At 36.0% G+C, this 21,735-nt stretch overlaps 1 protein-coding gene across 9 annotated transcripts in view; it reads left to right on the forward strand.

Annotated features, from left to right (window-relative positions):
* Positions 1 to 21,735, forward strand: part of DACH1 (dachshund family transcription factor 1) — a 364,290-nt gene that overhangs the window by 314,916 nt on the left and 27,639 nt on the right. For 5 of the 9 annotated variants that reach the window (XM_074815545.1, XM_074815547.1, XM_074815546.1 and 2 more), the window contains 3 exons: positions 7,607 to 7,754; positions 12,073 to 12,216; positions 12,687 to 12,755. In XM_074815545.1, the coding sequence (XP_074671646.1) occupies positions 7,607 to 7,754; positions 12,073 to 12,216; positions 12,687 to 12,755 (361 nt within the window). Of the gene's footprint in view, positions 1 to 7,606; positions 7,755 to 12,072; positions 12,217 to 12,686; positions 12,756 to 16,720; positions 16,788 to 21,735 lie in introns of all 9 variants that reach the window. The other 4 variants (XM_074815548.1, XM_074815553.1, XM_074815549.1 and 1 more) reach the window with 1 other exon arrangement.

Genomic DNA, 21,735 nt, shown 5'->3' on the forward strand with positions numbered 1-21,735 from the left:
ATTGCATTTGGTGGTTCTAAGACGTAGGATCTTCAATATTTAAATCATAAACCGAGGTAATTCTACAACAGTTAGCATTCTTCTAACAGATCTGCTGCAATCGGTAAAGAATGTATTTTTTCGTAAAGAAAGAAATACAGTTAGCAAAGTATGTAATGTTTTAGCTGTGCATGCATGTACAGGAAAGTTTGTAGTAATTTTTTTGACAAATGTGTGCACTCAATGTCTCTAGACAGCAACCTAATGAGCAAAGCATTCAGCATCAACAGGTTAGCTAATCTTGTGATTGAATATGAGAGTGCTGCACTACTTCAGGATAAATAACCAGGATTAATTTGCCAAGAATGCATTCAGTTTTGTTTTACAGAAAATGTGAATGTGAAATTCAGTCATTGCTTTTTTTTTTTAATAATAAAACACACAAAACCCCTAATCTTATCTGAAGAGCTAAAATAAAAGGCAACATTGTAAAGAAACCAAAGACTTCTTTATGCCTTCTCTCATTGTGCTTTTGTACTTACTGTTCCTTACCTCCAGGTTCCACATCACGACAAACAGGTGGGACTTAAGTCCTTCTGGATTTTTTCAGTGTGTCCCCATGTTGCATTACATGGTTTCTACACATCTCTGGGGATCCTTTCATATGCCATCAAGGCATTTTTTCCCCTCATAGATTTAATCTCTATCAGGACAACATTAGAAAATCACTTCATAACGAAAAAATTTAAAAATAAAAATAGCTAGTTTGATTTTCCCACCTGTGTAGAAAAAGTTAAGTATTCTCTTTAAAATGGTAGAATCTATTACAATAACCTATGCACAATAGTGGCAGTTTCTCTAATCAACACCATTTAAAATTATTTCCATATTTAGCAATTATTGCAATGAGAGGGGGCTACCCCAGGCCCACAAATGAGTTAGATATTGTGATACTGACACTTTCAGAACTGAGTTTTAGGTATTTGACTACAAGTTCAAACTCAATGGGATTTGTGGAAAGAGGAAATTCCGTACAATGATCCCTGTTTGCAGTATCATTTGTGACTTTGCTAAGAAATGCATAAGCACCACCTGAAACCCATGATGCATTTAGTACATGAGTCAGAAGGACTCTTATCACTGGGTAAATTCCTCTTTGCTCTCCTTTGGTCCAGATGAATTTTGCACCCCTTTCAGTACACAGATGTGGATTCAAAGGAGAGGTGGAACAGTAACATCTCTCACCATTCTCTTGTTGCAGCTATGCTAGCAATGGAGCCGATCTAACTTGCTAGAAGAGATCATCTGGCTTACAGTCTGTTCCCTGCCTCCAATACGAAGGTGCTTTTGAAACAGAAAATAGCACCAATCTAGCCAAAGGCTAGATGAGTGGTTTTGATAAACGCTGTTCTTTTTTCCCCAGGGTCATGCATGACGGAAATATGGATGTGTCCTTTCACAGAAAGGGTATATGTTTGCCTGTGAAGAGAAAGTGTACATCTTTGTTAGGTCATGGGACTGGGGTGCATGCATGACCTGCCACATGTGGTGGTGGAGGTTGCCTATATTTTAAGGGATATGATGGTCACATGAATACATAGACAAGCAGCCTCTAGCTACATGAGTGTGCACGGATGTGATGGTAGACATATGTGCTGTGATCCCCTTGTGTATATTCCGTTGTGTGAGGTGCAGGAACCAGAGGATCTGCATAATGTAGACCTTGGGTGTCTCCAGAATAGGTTGTAGAGCCTGTCCTGGTTTAAAATAGAACAAGATTAGGGTACTGTATGGGCACTAGAAGCTCTAATTTTGACCTTTGTCAGGGTAAGGATGATCCTAAACCTTCCATGGAGCTTTCAGATATGTAAGCAAAAATTTCTAAACACTTTTGGTATTCGAAAACAAAATGTGCTAAAAGTCTTGCAGGTGCTGAAGAGCTTAGGTGATTGAACTTGATGCCTGACTCTACTTACTTCCATTTTAGAAGTCTGAGTCATCCTTTAAAATTGGACACAAAACATAAGTAAGTCTCTGTCTTTCGTCCATACCGAAGTTAAATGGATGCCCCCTAATCACTAATTCATAATTTTAGGCAAATGTTAGACAAGCCTATTTGCTATCACTGTCACCAGGGGCTGCTAGTTGGGTTTATTTCCTTTTGTATATCATATATATGTTTTTCTTACTTCTCCATAAATACTTATTGAAACAAAAATACAATGTTTAATTATATGTACATTTAAAAAGGAGAAAATAACAATACACAGTACCCAGAACAACCAATGTTTATTTCTTGCTGGGGACTGCTGAAATGCAAATAAGAAACTGTAACAAAATATTATTAAACAAATACACACATAAAATAAAGAAATGAGATTGGGGACATATTTTCTTATTCAGATGTATATCTGCACATCTAAAAAGAAGAGAAAATAAATTTCCCCAGAGAGTTTAAATTAAGTGATATGTCTGTTCCTTCCCAATGTGTATTTGTTGATTTTTTCCAGATTAAATGCTGAAAGTCTGTGTGCAGCTGCAGGGAGGATGAAGGGTGGTGAAAGGTGGGTCACAGCAAAATGCTGTGTGGGTGCTAGTGAGAAGACTAAAGATGTTTCTGTACCCCTCACATAAGTTCACCTTTTTGAGTCATGGCCCAGTTATGTTACAGCCACAGCCTTTCATGATACTGCAATATTCTTGAGTAAAAGTAATGTTCTTTTAAGCTTTTAGAGTCTGAATCTTTACTGTCCCTGAGCTGAATTTCCATTAATATCTAAGGGATGAATTAGTTGCACCCTGAAAGCCATATTTTTCTATCAAGACTATATTGTATTGACACAGTCTCTTTGCTAAGTATTTTTAAGGAGATATGTAAAATAAGTAGCAAGTATCCCATTGATATTAATAAAAGAAATGCATGATTACAAACTAAATTCCCTTATGAAAACAGAACAAACTACTGGCTTTATTGCTGTGAGCCTTCTGCACTGTTTTCATCTATGACTAAATACACCAGAGAAAAATATTGCAAGCACTGGATAAAGTAAAAACCAAAGTTTTACCTCATGTTATTTTATTTATCTTCTGCTAAAATTCAAGAGAATGATTTTATTTTTCATAGAAAGTATTAATGGAAAAATGTCATTTATACTTGTGCAATATGCCTTTACCTGTAATGGAGATATTCAATCTGAGATATTACAAAAACGTCTTTCTGGAGTTATCTGTAGAGATAGTCAAGCTGTGTTATCTTACCTTGCTTATGTTACTAAGTCAGTAGTCAGTTACAAACAGCAAATATTCAAAAATTAACCTGTAAAGTGAACTAAAAATGTATATATTGATTTTTTTTGTAAGTCTTTCACTAAATAGTTTTAATGATGAGAGCATAAAAATTATATATAATTTCCTCACTAAAAGAGAAGCAATGTTATTTGAAAGTCTTTTCACCGTGTATAGCTAATACTGCAAAAGGAAGCCCCTGAGCTACAAATCTCTGGAAGGCGGGAGGTTTGACTGGGAAATCTTCACTGTATGCATGCCTTGTTCTTCTAGTTTTCCTTTTTCAGTCACTGTGGGCGATTGTTGGAAACAGGATATAATCTTCTAGGTAGCCCACTGGACTAGCTAGTAAGGCCATTTTGATGTCACATATAGGTGGAACACACTATAGATGTAGCTAGAAAGAGAAAGAGCTTCTGTATACCTTCCCCTTCACCCCTTTCAAAATAAGCAACACATTATTTGTATTTTTTAAAACTAATGATGGGTAATACTGGCTTTAAGGCTGAGTTCAGGTTTGATATATGTTTCATTTCTATAGTATCAGTAGACTGCCCTAACATGATGGTGGTTTTGGATACACCTGAAAATGGGGAGAAATGCCAACCATATATCAAACTAACTTTTTGTTTGGCACATTTCTGAAGAATTTATCAGTGGAAAATATTAAAACAAGTGCATTAAAGTAAACAAAACAAATCAGAATGATCTGTAAATCTCTATGGGAAAAAAACCCATTTTTGACCTTATATTAAAATACAAAAATGTTAGTAACAGTGACACAGAGGGGAAGAATGGCATGACATGTTTAAAGCCTGGCTCCAGATAGAGCCATACTGTATTAAAAACAAATCTGGAACCTGAGCATGTTCACCACAATTATCATTATCCAGCCTCCATAACATCTGACCTTCCCTAAAGGGAAATATTTTCTTTTTGTTAATGTCCTGTGTTGCACTGCATTTCCCATTGTCATTGGCAGCATATTGATTTAATATCAGGTTAGAGGATTAGCCATAGCAAATACAAGTTGGACATACTGTATTTTGTAGAATCTTTTACAGCTGATCCACTGGGAGAATTAATAGAATTTCATGCAACTCTGAAATTGCTATTCCTGTTCGAAGGGGCACTGATGGTTTTTAGATGCTGTACTTTTTAGTTGTTTTTCTCACCCCATTCTGTACTGAATACAGGGAGATATTGAATGTTTCCAGTATTTTTGCACTAGAGCTGTCATTGGCAGCAACAGCACTTTTGCATATGTATCAGTTTGGCTCTAGTGCAGATTTTTTTTCACATTGGACGCCTACTGATGTGCACTGATTTAACTTCTAAAAATGAAACTTAATTTTGTGTAGCTTATAAGTAGTCCCTAGTGGGTCTTGGATCCAAAAAGCTAATATTTTTCAGACATAATCAGCAGCAATAGGTAATGTATTACCATTAGCTACGTTAGCAGCAAGTATAAAAAAAGGAAGGGTTGGGGGAGGAAGTGTGGTGTAGAAATTCAATAGAAAATGTAATATGCTTTTAGCAGCTTCGTACTTTGCAACAATTCTTAATATAAAATTACACACAGCAGTGTTACACTCTAGCATTATTCTCCATGTTTATTCATAATGATTGTTTCATATTTAAAGAACACCAAAATATTGTGTTTTGTCAGCCAAGGACAATAATAATTTAATAGTAATTTATTTTAAACTGCTACTGATAATACAACCAATCAACACATTAAGTGGTGCCAACATTGGCATCTTGCTAAATAATCTCTAGGCTTTGCACTGAGAGTACATCTTTCAAAGATAAGTCAACAAGAGCAATCAGAGCAGAAAATTAGAATTTGGTATCTTAGAATTAAAATACAGCTAAACTAAAGTTTTAATTGGGGTGATCTAAAAGGGCACTTGATGTAATGATCGCTTTCATTTGTTACTAATTGTTTGTTCCTGATGAAGAAGAAACATGTACACGAATGTAGTTGAATTGAGTAAAGATGGCAGTTGCTTTAGCAGCTTGATTTTATTGTTAAACAAGATTGTAAGAATTTGTGTGGAAGGTGTTTGCAGCTTTAAACTTACTTGACAATACACTTTTCATCAACTAATACTTTTCATGTAATTTCACTTGATCTGGTTTATCAGTGACTTGGATGAATCACATGTTCCAGTAAGTGATGAATTGGAAGAGAATAAACTATTCTAGAGTTTAAACATAAGCCAGAAGCAGGTTTTGATGAACAACTCCTATGTCAATTTTTTACTATTTCAAATGCATCTCATAGAAAACATAGTTTATGATGGTTGTAAATGTAGGAGAATATGATAGGGAAAGGGAACAGAATTCAAGTGGATATTAACTTTTTAAAAAATAGATTAGAAGGGCTTTACAGATATTTCACTTTGTATTTTACTTTGCATATGTCTGTAGAGCTTTATATTTAGCTTTATGTGGTTTTCTTTAGCAGTCATCCAGGTTTAGCATTCAACACAAAATACCTTTGTGTTTTAGCTATTTTAGAATAGCATTTGATTCTTTTAAAGAAAACTGCTAAAACTTTAAACATATTTGTAAGCACATTTGTTGTGTTACCATTGTTAGATATTTTCAGATGTGGTTCTATACTTATGTAGTGTATGTCATTTTGATGACCACCTGGGTCTTGCAGTCAGAAGGTGTGGAGTTCTTTCAGTTCCTGTGGACTTTAATAGATTGAAGTGTAATAGAGTGCAAAGCTTTAAACTCTGAATGAGACAACACTTGAGGCAACAATTTAGTTAAGAATGAGGATGAGGAGTACTGAAAACAACAGGCTCTGAAAGCAGACTTAAAAGAAGAGTTTGAAGGACACAAATTTCAAAGCAGGCATTGACATTGGGAAGACTAGTGGGATAAATGTGCAGACTAACACTCACGAAAAATGCTTTTTCTCTTTCTCAAGTATCATCATGCTGGCTTCTTTTTTTTCATTCCATTTTGGATATGTTTCAAACAATTTTACTGAAGAAACATGCAACCCAGAATACAATTTAGGAAGTGTGCCTGAGGGGTGAGGAAGCTTACTTGGGAGTTGGGGGACATGATTTCTTGTCTGTACTGTGGCTGTTCTGAAACCAAGTCTTGAGCGTGAACCTTTTATCTGTTAGCTGAATGCTTCCCTAGCAGAGCTATTGGGGAGTACTCTTCAGTCTCTCTTGTTGGCATTGTTTTGCTTTATATCAGTAATTAAATCTCTGTTGGGTCAAATTATCTCTACAGTTAAGTTGTCAGGAGACTTGCCTAGGATACAGAAGAGCTAGGTTCATATCCATGGAGGTTCATACATGCATATCCATGCTTAATTATTTACTCTATTATGATAGCTTCAAGAGGAGAGATTCAGGTGTAGACTTAAGAGCCTGATAGCCAGGCTTCTAGAAAATGGAAAAGGAAATATTTCCTCTTTCCATGTTCATTTATTTCAATTGCATTTCTCCTCCTCTTTTTCATACCCTATCTTAGTGTCCTAAGTATCTAGTTATTAGCTGTGCCGGGATCTTCCTGTTTCCTTGCAAAAAAGAAGGAATTGTGAAGTTGAAATTCTCAAAAGGAGTTTAGAATAGGCTGAATCATTATTTCCTGATACGATAGCAACAAAAAAAGGTACAGTTTATTTCAACCATCCCAGGTCAAGAAATTAAGCGATTGCATTTTGTTCTCTGCTGTGAGATAACAATTGTACAAGGTCAGGGAATGGATTTAAAACAGAGATATCTTACTGCTTTGCGACTGCTAATATCCCAATAACCCAGTCTTCTTTGGTAACTGTATGAAATATGAAAATATTTGAAAATAACAATAATTAACAACAATAAGGAACAAATGGCAAGCCTTTAAAAGAGTCTCCCTTTGGTAGCTTCCATTGGCTTATGTTGTGCTAGAGATTGAATTTGCCATTCTGTGGATGATGTGATCATGAGATTAGATTGCCAATTCTTTTTCAATGGGACAGCTTTTCGGTTCGTTCACAGGAAAGTGCCTGACGTAGGCTTGTCTCTTTTATCTCTTGCAAAGAATAATCCTACCCCTATAACTTTTTCACATTAGTAGTATGCACAGTCAAAGGTGAGTTTGCGTTTTCTGGGAAAACTTGGCGCTCAGCTTTTTATAATTTTTGCCCACCTGTTAAAATTAATTCCAGTAAAAATTTGCTGTTGATAATAGGGAGGCTTTGACCCAGTAACAGGATTATTTCATTTGTAAAATCTCATATGACTAATCAAGGAGAAATAACAGAAGTTATTTATTATGTCAGCTGTTCTAACATTCTTCAAACATATCCAACTTTATTTTTGAACAGGGCCTACTAAAGGTTGCTATAGACAATGCCAGAGCTCAAGAGAAACAGGTCCAACTGGAAAAGACAGAGCTGAAGATGGAGCTCTTCAGGGAACGAGAACTGAGGGAAACACTTGAAAAACAGTTGGCTGTGGAGCAGAAGAACAGAGGTATGTTAATTAAGCAGACATAAACACCTTGTAATTTATTTCCTTAGGACACCCAATTTTTTATCAAACACCTGTGTTTGATCAAAATTTTCCCCGTTATCTCATGTTATGACCAGGCTGAGTGCAATGCAGGAGGTTTTACAGCCTGCCTGATTCTGCATAGGATCTTCATGTCATTTAGAACAAGGACCTTCCTTTTTCTCAATGCTTTTCTTGAACGTTCCTTATTACATCAGTAATACACAACACAATTGTAAATACCATAGGCGCTGTTATGGACTTTAGCAGGTTGTAATCATTACACAAAAGGATAGCTACTTAGTGCAAAGACAACTTGTATCAAATTTAAGAATCTGCAGGGTTTTAGGAACTCTTGCTTCTGTTCTTATGTGGTAAGGTCATATATTGCATATTTAGGCAAACCGTGCTTAATAAATATAAAGTTAATAGTACTATATAAGCACTTTATAACGTGCAGGAGATCAAACACATGTTTGTAGAAGGAACAGTTAAGGTGCTTCTTGATAAGGCAGTAGCATTAGAGCATTTCAAACATTAACATCAGCCCACTGTAAAGCATATACATGATAAAGATTTTTAAATAATTTCATTGATAGTAAAGGTAGGGCAGTTTACAGTGATTTGCATTGCCTGTTTGCATTACAAGCATGTTCCTATCTTTATGGCTTCATTTTTCTGTATATGTATGTCTTGCCCTTTAATAATGTCTAATTACTTTGCAAGGGACAGTTAACCTCTGGGGCTTACTTGCTGTTTAACACAGACCATGACAAGTCAGATACATATTTTTGCAGGGCTAGAGTTATAACTCTCTTCTTGTCCAGTTTAATTTTCTGGGAACCAGCTAAATAGGGAATCCCGAGAACACTTGGATTCACAACCGGTGTCATTATACCTTTAACTAACATGCTAGCAGTAAGTACACAATGTAATCCTGTTTCATGCCTTGACCCATTAAGGGGTAGGATTGTCACATCATTAGTTTCCTTTCTTAACTTTTGAGAATACATTTTTAAAGACAACTACTGTTAACACTTATCACAGCTGTGCAATGAATCATCCCTTTGTCCACAACTGGCCTGTTTTGTTCAGTACAATTGCACTACTTACACTTTTAAAGTAGTTTTGTAAAAGAGCTTGTTTATTCTTCACATCCTTTTACCTGTGTGTCTCACAACTGCTCAAATATATATTCCTTCTTAGAGTTAGACAATCACATGCGCAGTAGAAAGGTTGGGGAGGGACATCTGACCTTAGTTGAGTTTTGCCATCTAAAAGTTAAGCACCTCATTTAAGTTAATAGAAGTTCCTCTTCTGGTCAATAAAAGAAAGAGATTCGTATATCCTGTTCTCAGACAGGTAGGTGGGGTCAGTTACACTTTGAAGACTTCTTTCTCTTCACTTCAACTCCAGAGGAAATATAGTTTTCTAGGCTGGACTAGACACATATGTTTTGAGCAGTTAAAATTAAGCAAAGTGAATTTCACTCAAAGTTGCATGTCAGGAAAGAGCATGGGATAGTCCCTTACTTCGTTCACGGTACTGAAATAATTGACAGTGTTATTTTCAGCATGATGCATTACCTGCTTTTTAAATGTATCCCTGTAATGATGATATTGCACTGGTAAAAGAGTCAGACCAAAGAGGAATGGATTTGAACACTTAATGGTGGTATGCAGCAAAGCAAATATAATGAGGATGACTGTCTCTGCTAGTGGATACTTCTGTACAAAAGAAAGAAAAGTAATGGATTATTCTTTAAAATGAACAGATCCAAGTAGGAGAGAAAAAGTAAGGCCAGACTGTAATTATTGTGAGAATTTATTCTTCAATTAAAGGTAGAAAAATACATAGGAGGCTTTACCTACTATTACTTTTTACAGATAGCAAGTGTCATGGCTTAAAGAAAGTTTCACATGTCTTAATGGAAGCATGAGCAAGATGGGAGAAGTGTACCATATCCCTAAATTAAGAGATGCCATATGAAAAAACTGAAATGCACTTAAAAGCTACAGCATAGAAACACAAGTCACTGTGTCACATACAGGTCAAAACCCATAGGTGAATGGGATCTTCAGCATTAGGCAGCTCTATCTTTTTCTAGTTATGTTACCACAAGTAAAATATCTTTTTCTTTAGTGGCTACATCTGAATATTTCTGCAGTTTTTTGGAACATTAAATTCACTGCTGCTACTGTATGTTCTACAGAGCTGTTTATTTACTGTACTGTTTCCTTCCTTCTTTGTAAATATTCCAATTAGTGATTCCTAAGGCTGTAGGATGTGTCTCATCAACTGGTGAAAGTAGGATAATATCTCTTCTGTGAGCAGCTACACAGTAAGGGCTTGCTAATTCTGGCTCTGACTGCTGTAGTCACATCTACAATGTGTCAGCCATGATGACATTTTAATTCAGAAAGCAACATATGTTTCCTTCTCATTTATTGCAATCACTTTCAAAGTACTTATAATGAAAACATTAAAACCGTGCAATGATTCAAAATGTATTTAGTTTAGCCTTTGTATAGATACTAGATGTTCTTTGATAGCATGAGCTAATTAGCCCGTAAAGTAGTTGGTACTATACGAAATGAGAAAGAACCAAAATTTCAAAGTCTTGGATGTAAATTATGTAGCTATTCTGACTACAGTATATGTGCTTATATACATTTTGTGTCTGAACAGTTCTGTATAGCAACACAAGATATCCAAGATCACCCGAAAAGTGGTTATTCTTAGCATGTAAATTAAATAGTAATAACAATGACAGTTCCCTTTAACAGTTTTATTATTTGCATTTTGTAAAGATACCACCATCACAGACTATTGGAAATGGGGAGTATGAACTGGTAGAAATATTTTTTTTACCTTTTCCAGCATTTATCCCTAGGCATGTACCAGAGGTACTTTGGACTGAGATACAGGACTAGATAGATCTTGGCAGTCACCTAGTGTCATCTAGTATCTGGTTTTGGTAAGGATAATTTGCTTAGTGTGTGTAAAAAATTCTTTAGTGAGTAGTTTAGCAGATAATTTTTTAGTAAGTGTCAAAGTAACAGACTGTCCAGGAAAGGGTTATCCAGGAAGATCTTATGAGAAATAAACTTCTTACATACACATCCCTGAAAACACTAAATGTGATATGTAAGAAAGGTTGGGGTATGGTGGAGGAGATAATGATATGTTCTATGACTGTACATGATTTCTTTAGAGGCTCATTTTGGCTTTTATCAAGTAGAAAAATTGGTTCACATTATTCTTTTCCATCAGGAATGTAACCTGCAATATGTTCCTTCAGTTAGGGATCATGCCAGTCTTACTTTTGTGATTGTAAGTCACTGGTAACATAGAAAAGAAAATTGTGATTAAGTTTCATCCTGATCTTGCTATCCTTTTCCTTGTAAAATTTGAACTGAAGAGATACAAGGAAAATATATTTCTAAATTAGGGCCTTTTAATGCTTAATTTTAAACTACTCCTTCCTTTCCTAATATTTTGCCTTACACTTGAGAAAGCAAATTAATATTTACTTGACTGGGGGATCCAGTTTCGTAAAGGATTTGCTGTGAGTTCGTCAAGGTCAGTTGGCTGATGGAACAGGAACTGACAGAAAGCAAGAAAGAGAAAAGGGAAAGACAAAGGGAAATGTGGATAAGAAATAAATATGGGGAAGAGACCGGGCACCAAGAGGTCAGATGGCTAGCAGGAAGCAGCAGCTTGGAGGGGGGTTAGAAAGCTCAGGGCATTTCCCTAAGGAATGAGAACCACGGTAGGGTGGGGGCTGAGCTCCTCCTGCAGCCCGGACGCCCAAGCAGCCGGATCTCCCTCTTGTGGGAGAGAAGCTGCAGGCAGGCAGGCAGGCAGGGGAGAACTTCATCACTATTTGTATACTAAATGTGTGCTATGGGCAATAACAAAATGGTGGACTTAATCCTGAAAAAACACTTCACCTCCAGAGACAGAGGCGTATCTACATCAGATGATGCAAAAAGTACATTTCATTGACATTTCCAAGGTTTTCTGATGTGGACGTTCACAGATTCTCATCTGTTTATAAAAAATATATATGCTAAAGTTGAATATCATCTACAGTTTTCAATACCATGGTATAGAACAGTAGCTCTTAGAATATCCCAGTGTGATTCCAGCAAATTTCAAGTAATTTAAATTAGTGTTGTATAATTAATCAATTTATATGAACTGTTGCAGTTGTAGCTTTTCTCAGGACTCTTAATAGGTAATCATGTAGCCAAGTTTCCAATCTGAATTTGAGTACACTGATGTTCTTTTTTCCTAGCAATAATTCAGAAAAGGCTAAAGAAGGAAAAGAAAGCAAAGAGGAAATTGCAGGAAGCACTTGAATTTGAGACTAAACGACGGGAGCAAGCGGAACAGACACTGAAACAGGCAGCTTCAACAGATAGTCTCAGGGTCCTAAATGGTAAGAAAACAATTTTTGCCTCTGTGATTAACTTTCAATTTAAGTGCCCGAAGAAGCTTGTTATATTGAAAATTTATAAAATGATGGGAGCAAAAAAAAAAAAAAGAATATCTCTTTTCTTTCCTTCATTCAAGTGACGCCTCTTTCTTTATTGTTTTGTCACTTTATATAGTATGTGCAAATAAACACACTGGAGAGAATGTCCAAACTAGGACAATTTTATATTATTAGCTCGAGCAGTCAATTTTTTTTCTTCTTCTTTTTCTCCCCCCCTTCATGCTTGGAAAATCTATTGCTCATTAATCTTCCTAGTCTAACAAAAAATTGTCCTGGCCTCCAGTCATTGTTCAACATTAAAAAAACTGACAAAGGTTGATTGTATTGTAATTCAGCATTGGAGTAACAGGTTGTAAAAAGGGCTATAAGAATCAAATGAAATATGTGTCAGTCTTACCTTTCTATGTTTCTAGACTCTCTGACCCCAGAGATAGAAGCTGACCGCAGCGGGGGCAGAACAGATGCTGAAAGGACAATACAAGGTAGGAATTTGCAAAAGGCTATAAATCTAGATCTTGCTATATGAGTTTTTCCTCAGCTTTAGACTGCTATTCAAGCATGTAGCCTACCATCTGGGCCACATCAAAACAAGTTCAAACAAGGTCAAGTTCATCTTGCTTGTTTATAAAAGAGAATACATTCTATGCTGATAGATTTTCTTTAAATTAATAGGTCATTTCTGTTTATACAGAGCAATTGAAGAAGAATAATTAATTTGAGGCAATATTGGGTGAATCTCAGACATGCTGGATGCAGTTTTTGAGATTATGTATAGTTACATTTGAGATAATTTTTTAAAGGTATATTTGAAACTTTTGAGCCTTTTAACTACACAAATGACTAAACCTAATGGATAACTTTCAAGGCATGATGAGAATTTCATAGCTAATATTCAGTGGCAGTTACTGAAAGGTATGTTTCAATAAGCTACTCTGAGCATTAATGATAAATAATCTGTTTATTCCCTTCTTGGATTTTTCATTTACCATATCCCATTATTTACATTTTAATAAAACAAGTCTGCTGAGTACATTTATACATGAAATACTAAAGAAAGTCATATTACTTCTCCTGTGAATCTAAATGTGTGTATATATATATATATTGTAAACAACAAGATATTAGTAAAGAGCAATTTTTTAGGATAGTATTAATGTTATAACGTCTTCTCTAGTCAACAGGCTAAATCTACCTACACGAATACTAAACAGTAAAAATATCATTTGTTTTCAATCGTAAATGAAGGTGCATTTTTCAGAGGCAAGCCTGAAATTATTAGCGTAATCACTCTCACTTGCCTTTATTTTGCATTTCAAAGTCAATCATCTTAATAGTATTATTTGACATCATCTGTGTGTTATTTAATCACTTTTTCTAATTCCTAAAGAGTTGTTCCTGGTGTGCTGCAAGGAGGCTATAACAACAGAATAAAAAGTCAACAAGCTTTTAATGTATTGAGCTAATAAACAAATTCAAAAGAGGCAATAAGTTCTTATGTAGGATGAACACAGGTATATAAACACAAACATTTAGATTTAAAGCAAGTTATGTCTGCAAAGTCAATAACTCACAAGTTGGAGTATGCCAGATTAAATGTTGCCTGGGAAATGGGTACATGTTATGAGGTTTGTTATATGAGAATCCTAATTTCCTTCCCATAAAATATATGCCTTATTCAAGCACCATTTGCTGTAATTCATTTAGTAAGAATCCAGTCTTTATGTCATTTTGTTGTAATCCAGTCATTTTGTTATTTTGTTTGGTGCAAAGACAGACTTCTAATTTCCTGGGAGGCCATTCTGTTACACTAGTCACTGCACTGCCTGAGCTCTTTGCAAATATTAATTACTTCATCTTCAGAGCATTCCCGCAAGGAAGTGAAGTTTGGAGTATTCCCATTTGAAAGCGGGGAAATAGAGTCACAGAAAGACTGAGATGACAAATTGCTTAACTTTTAAGTAGCTAAGACCTATTTTTTCAGGATACTTTGCATTTTTTGGCAAATGTATTCAGTGTATTTAAAATCACTGTTCCTGTTGAATTCAGTTTCATTTATGGGCTGAGATACCAAGCTGGATATTTATAAAATGAGCAACACATAATTACTGAGTATTTTGGAAGTATGTATTCTAAAGGACTTATCCCAAACTACATAGGAACAGCACTTCAGCTTTTTAACCATGATTATCCATTCTTTTCCAGCTATCCTCTGCCTGTTTATGCTCATTTCATATATTTCCATTTCTGCAACAAATGAAATCAAGGACTTACAAGCAACATTCTCAGTAATGTTGACCTTTCCTTGATTCATCTGTTCAAGGTGGTGCAAGGAAAAAAAAAACAACCCACAGATGATTATTTAATTAAAGACTGGTCCATAATATGTTTTGATCATGTTATTGGATCACATTGCGAAGGCAACCTTAATTCTGACATTTCCTGTCTCTACTTTGCAGTCTTAACATATAATTAAAATAGGTTTTTCTATGGAAAAGTAAAAAAGAAGCAAGAAATAGAGTTGCAATTTCTTATCATTTAATATATTCAGCTTAATTGTCATACAACAGTTCAGAACTTTTAGTTCTACCAAAATATGTAACCATACAGCACAAATGTAACTGTAGGAGTTATGTGGGTCATTGTCATTGTGGATCAGCTATTGTAGGCTGACAGGTTTCAGAAATAGTTAATGGCAGACGAGTAATGCTAAGTGTCAGGACTCTTTGTGTTCACTTCCAGTATTGGAAGGAGGATTCCCTTTCACCATAACCTCCCTTTTCTGTGTCGTCCTTAGCATGTATCCCTGTTACTCCTGTATCTCTGTGTTCCAGTTCCTCCTAGTTTCTTCCTCCTCACTCCAGTTCCACCTTTTGTCAATGGCTAAACTCACTCTCTCCTGGCTCTACATTACATTGTGTATCTCTTTTGCTAACTTCACCTTCTTCCAGCATTCTATTCTGAACTCAGTTTCATGCCACCCTGATTATTGCTTTAATTACAAGTGCTTTCTCTCCTCAGTGACCCCCAGCCCCCTGTCTCTGTCTGACCCTTCCAGTTGGCTGCTTCTCTTGTCCAGCCATTTTGAAAGTCCATGCTGCATTGTCATTCCCCATTACCAGCCTTTCCTGTTTGGTACCACATCTCTGTCTGTATTCTCTGCTTCCCCTCACCTCCCCATCAAGTTCATGTTCCCTACTGCTTTCAGTACACATTCTGTTTCTTCTTCTGCATCTGGATATCGGGGAGAGCAGCACTGAGAGAAAAGCAAAGACAATTTCTCTGTTCTTATCTCAATATTTAGCGCAGCAATTATTTGTAGGAATGAGGAGAAAGGGTTGCAGGGAAGGAACTGCTTCATTCTTGCAACACCGGGATAAAGCATGCTCAGTACAGATGGGCTCTTTGGAGAATTTAGCTGCAAAACACTACAAAAGCTTTCTAATGGGTGAAACCGAGACTTTCCCAACACTTTCTAAAATTTTCATTGGGGCAACAAAGACCATGTCTTTCCAATTTTGCAAAATTTCAATTATGTCCTTACATCTTATCTACAAGTGATACTTTGTATACTCTAGTATGTGCTATAGAATTATTGTATAGAATATACAACATATTCCATAATAAAGAATTTAATACTATCTCTTTCATGTTTCAGGTTCTGGGAAAAAATACTTACTAGGGAAATATTTATGCCTTTCTTATTCCTCTCAAAAGTGTATCTTGCTATCAAAGCATGTCTGGGGTAATAGTGTCTTTATCCACAATAATTTAATTTTTTTCAACTTACTGTATTAAGCATGCTATGCAGTTCTATAACTAAGCAAACAAAAGTAGGAAAGCTGCAGCATTTTGTGGGGAAGTGAAATAATTGAAATACCAAGTGTAATTTCCACATTTAAGAAAATATTACGCAAGGAAATAATAATTAAAAATAAAGTTTTAATCTACCATTTATTATAAATAAAAGGATCTGTGTCAACTTGAAGTTATATTTAATGTTGATAGTTTTAACTATCACTTTTGTGAGTAAGGAACGTGTAAAAGATAATTGCATTTGTCAATAAGGGGGTTATGTTCTGTTCTATTTTTCATCATGTAGCATTCATTCAGATTCACTTTTAGTTCATGTAAAGTCTGTTGTAAAATGTGAGATACAGTAAAAAGAAATTTGAATATGAGACTATAGAAAGAAGGAATACAGGTTATTTTAGGGTTGGATTTGGGTTTTTTTAAATACTGGGTAGATAAGAGTTTGCTGGAATATACATAAAATGCTAACAAATAATCATAATAAATAACCCAGTTATGGGTCTCATTTTTTTAACAGATACAAACAGATACTGAGTTATTAGGAACTGGTGTAGACACTGGTTTTAAATGTTTTCTTTCTTGCTTCTGTTTAAAATAATAATAAAGCCCATTATCCTCTTCTCCATACATATTGTAGGTTCACTAGATGCCTATGCCTAGCTCCCAATCCGGTTTCCCAAGACCCCCTCATCCCACACAAAAAGGTACCATACAAAGATAATGTTTGACTTTTATATACTGTTTTGTTACCAGACCTCTTACTAAGCGCTAGAACAATGACATTTACTGCCTCTCTTACTTTCTTATTTCCATTGACTTTTTCTTCCCCATTTGGTTACTTACCATGTACTTGTTTGCCTATATTATCAATTTTTCTTTTCCTCTATAAATCCCGCATTCCCAATTGTCTGTCTCTCAGTAGTTTCCCTCCCAAGTCCTGTACAGTCATCTTCATTCCATTTAAACACCACTGCCTTTACACATTATTTAAATTCCTCTAAAAATATTTTACTTCTGCACTGTCTTCCTCGTTGCCCATTCTTTTCATATGGTGTCCCTGCCATATCTTCCTTTTCCCAAGTGACTCCCAAATGGTTTTGTCCTTTTCTCCCAAAGCTGCCCCAATAAGAATAAGGAAGCTTAACCAAATTTTCTCTCTCTCAGGCTGCTATTTTGTTCATCTTCTCCATTTCTTTCTTACATTCTAGCAATCACCTCAGTCTGTACCTTTTCTACTTTCTTCCAATTAATTTCCAACTTCTACATGCCATCATTCCAGCTTCTTCTGAAACCAGCTCCATCATTTTCTGCTAACAGTCTTCTCACCCTGTTCAGTTGCCATGAGTTCTCAGGCCTATCTTTTTTTTTTTTTTTTTCCCCCAAATATCTGTCTGTGTTCCAGGACACCCTTTGCACTTTGCCTGTCCTCAAACATTTCCTGTCCTATTCCACTCTTGCAGTCAACTTTTCCTTAACTATGTATTCTCTTCTAGTGCAAATTTTGTTCCTTTTGTACATCAATCAATTTCATACCTCAATTTCTTAGTCTGCTGCAATTTTTTTTTTTCTAGCACATTATCAGCCTTTCTCCAAATAAGTCTGCTATTTTACTGTCCCTGTCCCTTAGCAAAATGAACTTATGCTTTCTAAGCCCTTTTCCCACTCTTTCTTCTTGCCTTTTTCTAGTTCTCCACCTCTTCTTTAGGCTCATATTAACAACATAGTTAAGTGTAATGCTAAGTGGCTTCAGACTACGCTTTCCTGATGTAAGAAAAAGAGCCACTCAGCTATCATGCACATAAAAGCTTCCAGGGCCATCTGTCTTTTTCCCTCCCAGAAAGGACAAGGCAGGAAATGGAGATGTTGAGCAGATGCAGGAATACAGAAAGAAAGCAACTGCAACTCAGCACACTGACTGCATAGTCCCGTATGAAGTAACTTGTAAGGCCTTTGAAGGCTACTAAAGAAGAGTGAGAAAGAAATTATGATTTAATTTTGCCCGTACCAAGAAACTAGTGTGTGCATTTTGCTGCCTGAGTACTAGGGGAAAGCTGCCCTGCAGCTGTCCTCCACATTAATAAAAATTGCTCTGATAGAGCTTCAGTCATTTTCCTGAAAACCTAAACTAAATTGTTTTCTGCGTTGGTTTGAAAGTTGTTTAATCTATTTTTCAACTAGCAAAATCAGTGTAATAATCTCAGAAAATGATAGTCCTTGATTCTTTCTTCTATATTGGTGTTTGAAAGACAGATATCTAAAGGACTTCCACAACGAAAAGAAACTTTTGGTGGTTCTGTGAAGCTTGTCCTCACGGTTCCATTTCTGATGTATATATCTTGGACAAAAGCAGGTAGAAGCGTGTGATGATATTTCTTACGAGATCAGAAACTTTATTGGAAAAGGGCATTATCAAGGCTGTAAAGTCAAGCATTCCAAAATTAGGAAATGGTAGAATTAAGGTTGTCTTCCACACCTTTGTTCAACCGTCTTTGTGTATGCATCATGATATAATCTTTAATTATATGATTAGACACTGTATTTTCCACAGTACCCTGTCTCATTCAGTGCAGAGGACAAGGATGTAGCTGAATAAATGGATATATATCCAATATTTTCTTTATCTTCAGTGCTCAATGTGTGTTCTCATGCTTTATAAAATACCCGGTTTATATATAATACTTTCATCGTTAGACATCATGCTTTACAGAAGAGGTGTGAATGATTATCTCAATTTCGTTCATATATTAAATCTTAATTTTGGCATTTCCTAACAGTTGAGTGATTTGCTTCACCATTTGAATAATGTCCTAGGTAACCATTTCCTAAGCTTTTCTTTTTAACAAGTAAACTACAAAGTCAGAAGTTTCACTGTGAGATGACATCTGACAGCCTTATGGACTTGAACCTTTAGATCCACAGTGATAAAGCTAGCAAAGTAACTGATAAACTGTAATACCTTATTATGAGCAGTGTGGTCTAAGGAATGACCATTTTGCCATGGGGGTTTTACAGGTATTTGTTGAGATAAATAAAGACAATCTTGGGATACATTTCATGCTCTTGGGCGTAGAATCTTCCTTTCGTTTTTCATGAAGTCTGTATCACTTTTAACAGTGTCCCCATCAGCTTTCTTATCCCTGTTTCTTCCTCACTTCAGGCCTTTGTATCAGTCCTAATAACCATTTTCAAATTTTATAATCTCTTTCTTCCCTCTTTTTTGTCTCACCTTTCACAACAAGTTTCTATTTATATCCAGTCATAATTCCAGCCTCTAATTTTAACTTCTTACACCTAATATCCTTCTTAATCAAGATCCAGAAGTCTCCAGATACTGACTCATAATAGTCTACCCATATGCTGCACTTCCCGTTACTTGTCAAGATTTCTCCTTCTAAGAGACTTCAGATTACTTTACCTGACTTTCTTGCCCTATCTGTGTTCTGTCCTCTATCTTTCTTTCTATTCTCAACCACTGGGTCCTGTTCTTGTCTAGTGAGTCCAAATCACTTGGTCCCCAGCTTCAGTCTCAGTTACTGTCAGCCAACCATTTCTTACTAGCTCCCTTTCACAGTGTCTTCCAGAACCCTGGTTTCTGTGTTTCTGTGTTTAATCAGTCTCAGTCACTCCCCCTAGTCACATTTTCTGTCTTTATTTACGATTCCAACTGTTTCAGACTTCTTGTCCTAATTTCTCTAAATCATAAGCTTTATATGACTTAATGTTTACAGACTTATAGAAGGTTATTGTTGGCTGCTAATCATAGATAGGACACATTTTCCAGTGCAGGACTTCTCTGAAATTAACTAGTGATTTTTTTAAAAATAGTTTTCAATATCCTCAAATGACAGGACATCTATTTCTTTTCTGGGGACATCAGTTTTCTTTGCAGAACGTTTAACTAAAATGTCTTTTCTTTAGTCTTTCCTTCATTTATTTTGCCCATGATATTGACTGTGATGACCAGCATCAAGTCCATCTCTTTTATCTGTTATCCTTCTTTAGTATCCCTTCAATAATTGCATCTTTCTCCCAGGGTTTCTATCTCATATCTTTGCATTTCTGTCTGTTCCTCTCTGTGTCCCCCTGCTTCTTAATCAAAAGCAATTCCATTTGCTCCCATAGCTCCTCAAAGATGAGGTCATCCAGCTGTATAATGCCATGTAAACCGATGGTCCTATATTCTCTACAGTATTAACTGATTAAAGTCAAGAAAAGCAAAGCACCTTATTCTTTATACATTTTACCAAGTTTTTCTTGCCTTTTTTATCATTAAGACATCTTAGAAATGTTAATTTTATATATATATATATAAATTTGTAAATTCTGCATTTTTATTCAGTTGACACTTGCTTATCAGTTATTCCATTTTTATTTCCACTTAATAAGTACCATGGATTTGTTGTTACTCATTATTGCATGAGACTTCTAGCAGAAAGGTGCTTGGGTTTAGTATAGAGCCAGGATTCTTAAATGGATTTATTAGGTCATTTTCAGGATGAAAATACATTTTCACTTTTCCATGTCATGTTTCTTCTTCTCTGCTGACCCTTTTCAACACTGTTTCTTCTTCCCTTGTATTGTTGCTTTCCCATTTTCCTTCCACCTCTGTTTCAACCTTCCCCCCTGCCAAAGATTACTTCTGAATAACCCAGATCTTTCTTATTATGCCACTTCTTTGACCTGCAAAACAATGTGTGTGTATGATCTGGAGATATGTGTCTGCTGGTTGACCAGGTGGCTGACTAGGAGATACATGCATTCTGAGGGATCAGTGACAAGCTAGGAGATACGCATTTTCTGCTGGACATCTTGTTGCTGCCTCTTGGCAGCTGGGCAAATCAAACAGTACATGATGCTTCTCAGCAGCTGATGGACCAAACAAATGGTTTTTCAAGCTACAATAGACCCACGGCCCACCTGTTGTGTAGGCCTGCTATAAAGGTTGAACATTTCAGCAGGGAAAAGAAGTCAGGAGCTGGAAACAAAGCTGTCAGAAGCCTGGAAGGCAAAGGGATTTTTTTTTCTAGATATATTGAATAACTGCCCAAGGAAACATCTGCTACTTAGCTAGGCTGTTTATGGAAACAAACAGCTGACTATTCTAGACCCATAGAATTATAAAATGGTTCTGTGAAGCAGCAACAACAAAACAGTGGTCTGGGTTTTTTTGGAGATGAACGTTTCTCTGATTTTTAGGACGCTTAGCCTGTTATTCCATTAGGCCAGATTTTTTTTCTAAAAAAGAACATAATAATTTCCATTTAAGTTGTCAATAAGTCTTTTTTCAGTTTAGGAGTCAACAAACATTAAGGTCTGTCTATGTTTGTGAAATACCATGTCTTGTGAGAGTGTGACTCAGCAATCTAACAGATAGATTTTGCATTTCTCCTTTTACCTGTCTGATTATCAGCATTATTCCTTAAGTTTTCCGTTCTTAAGGTTTCTGAAGTTCAGTAAGACAATGGGTTTGACTCTCTACACCCTTAGTTAACTGCAGACATAAACCAGGATTGTCTCTGTAATGTGACTGCTGCCCTCGGGGTTATTCTGGCACCTCGAGGTAAGAGTAGTGATCTGAGCTACCAGAAAAGTGTGAAAAAGACAACAGAATGGAGCAAAACTGTTGTAGTGACCCACTAGGGCGTGATGTCT

This window comes from Strix aluco, chromosome 2, assembly GCF_031877795.1.
Source record: "Strix aluco isolate bStrAlu1 chromosome 2, bStrAlu1.hap1, whole genome shotgun sequence".
NCBI classification, from domain to species: Eukaryota; Metazoa; Chordata; class Aves; order Strigiformes; family Strigidae; genus Strix; species Strix aluco.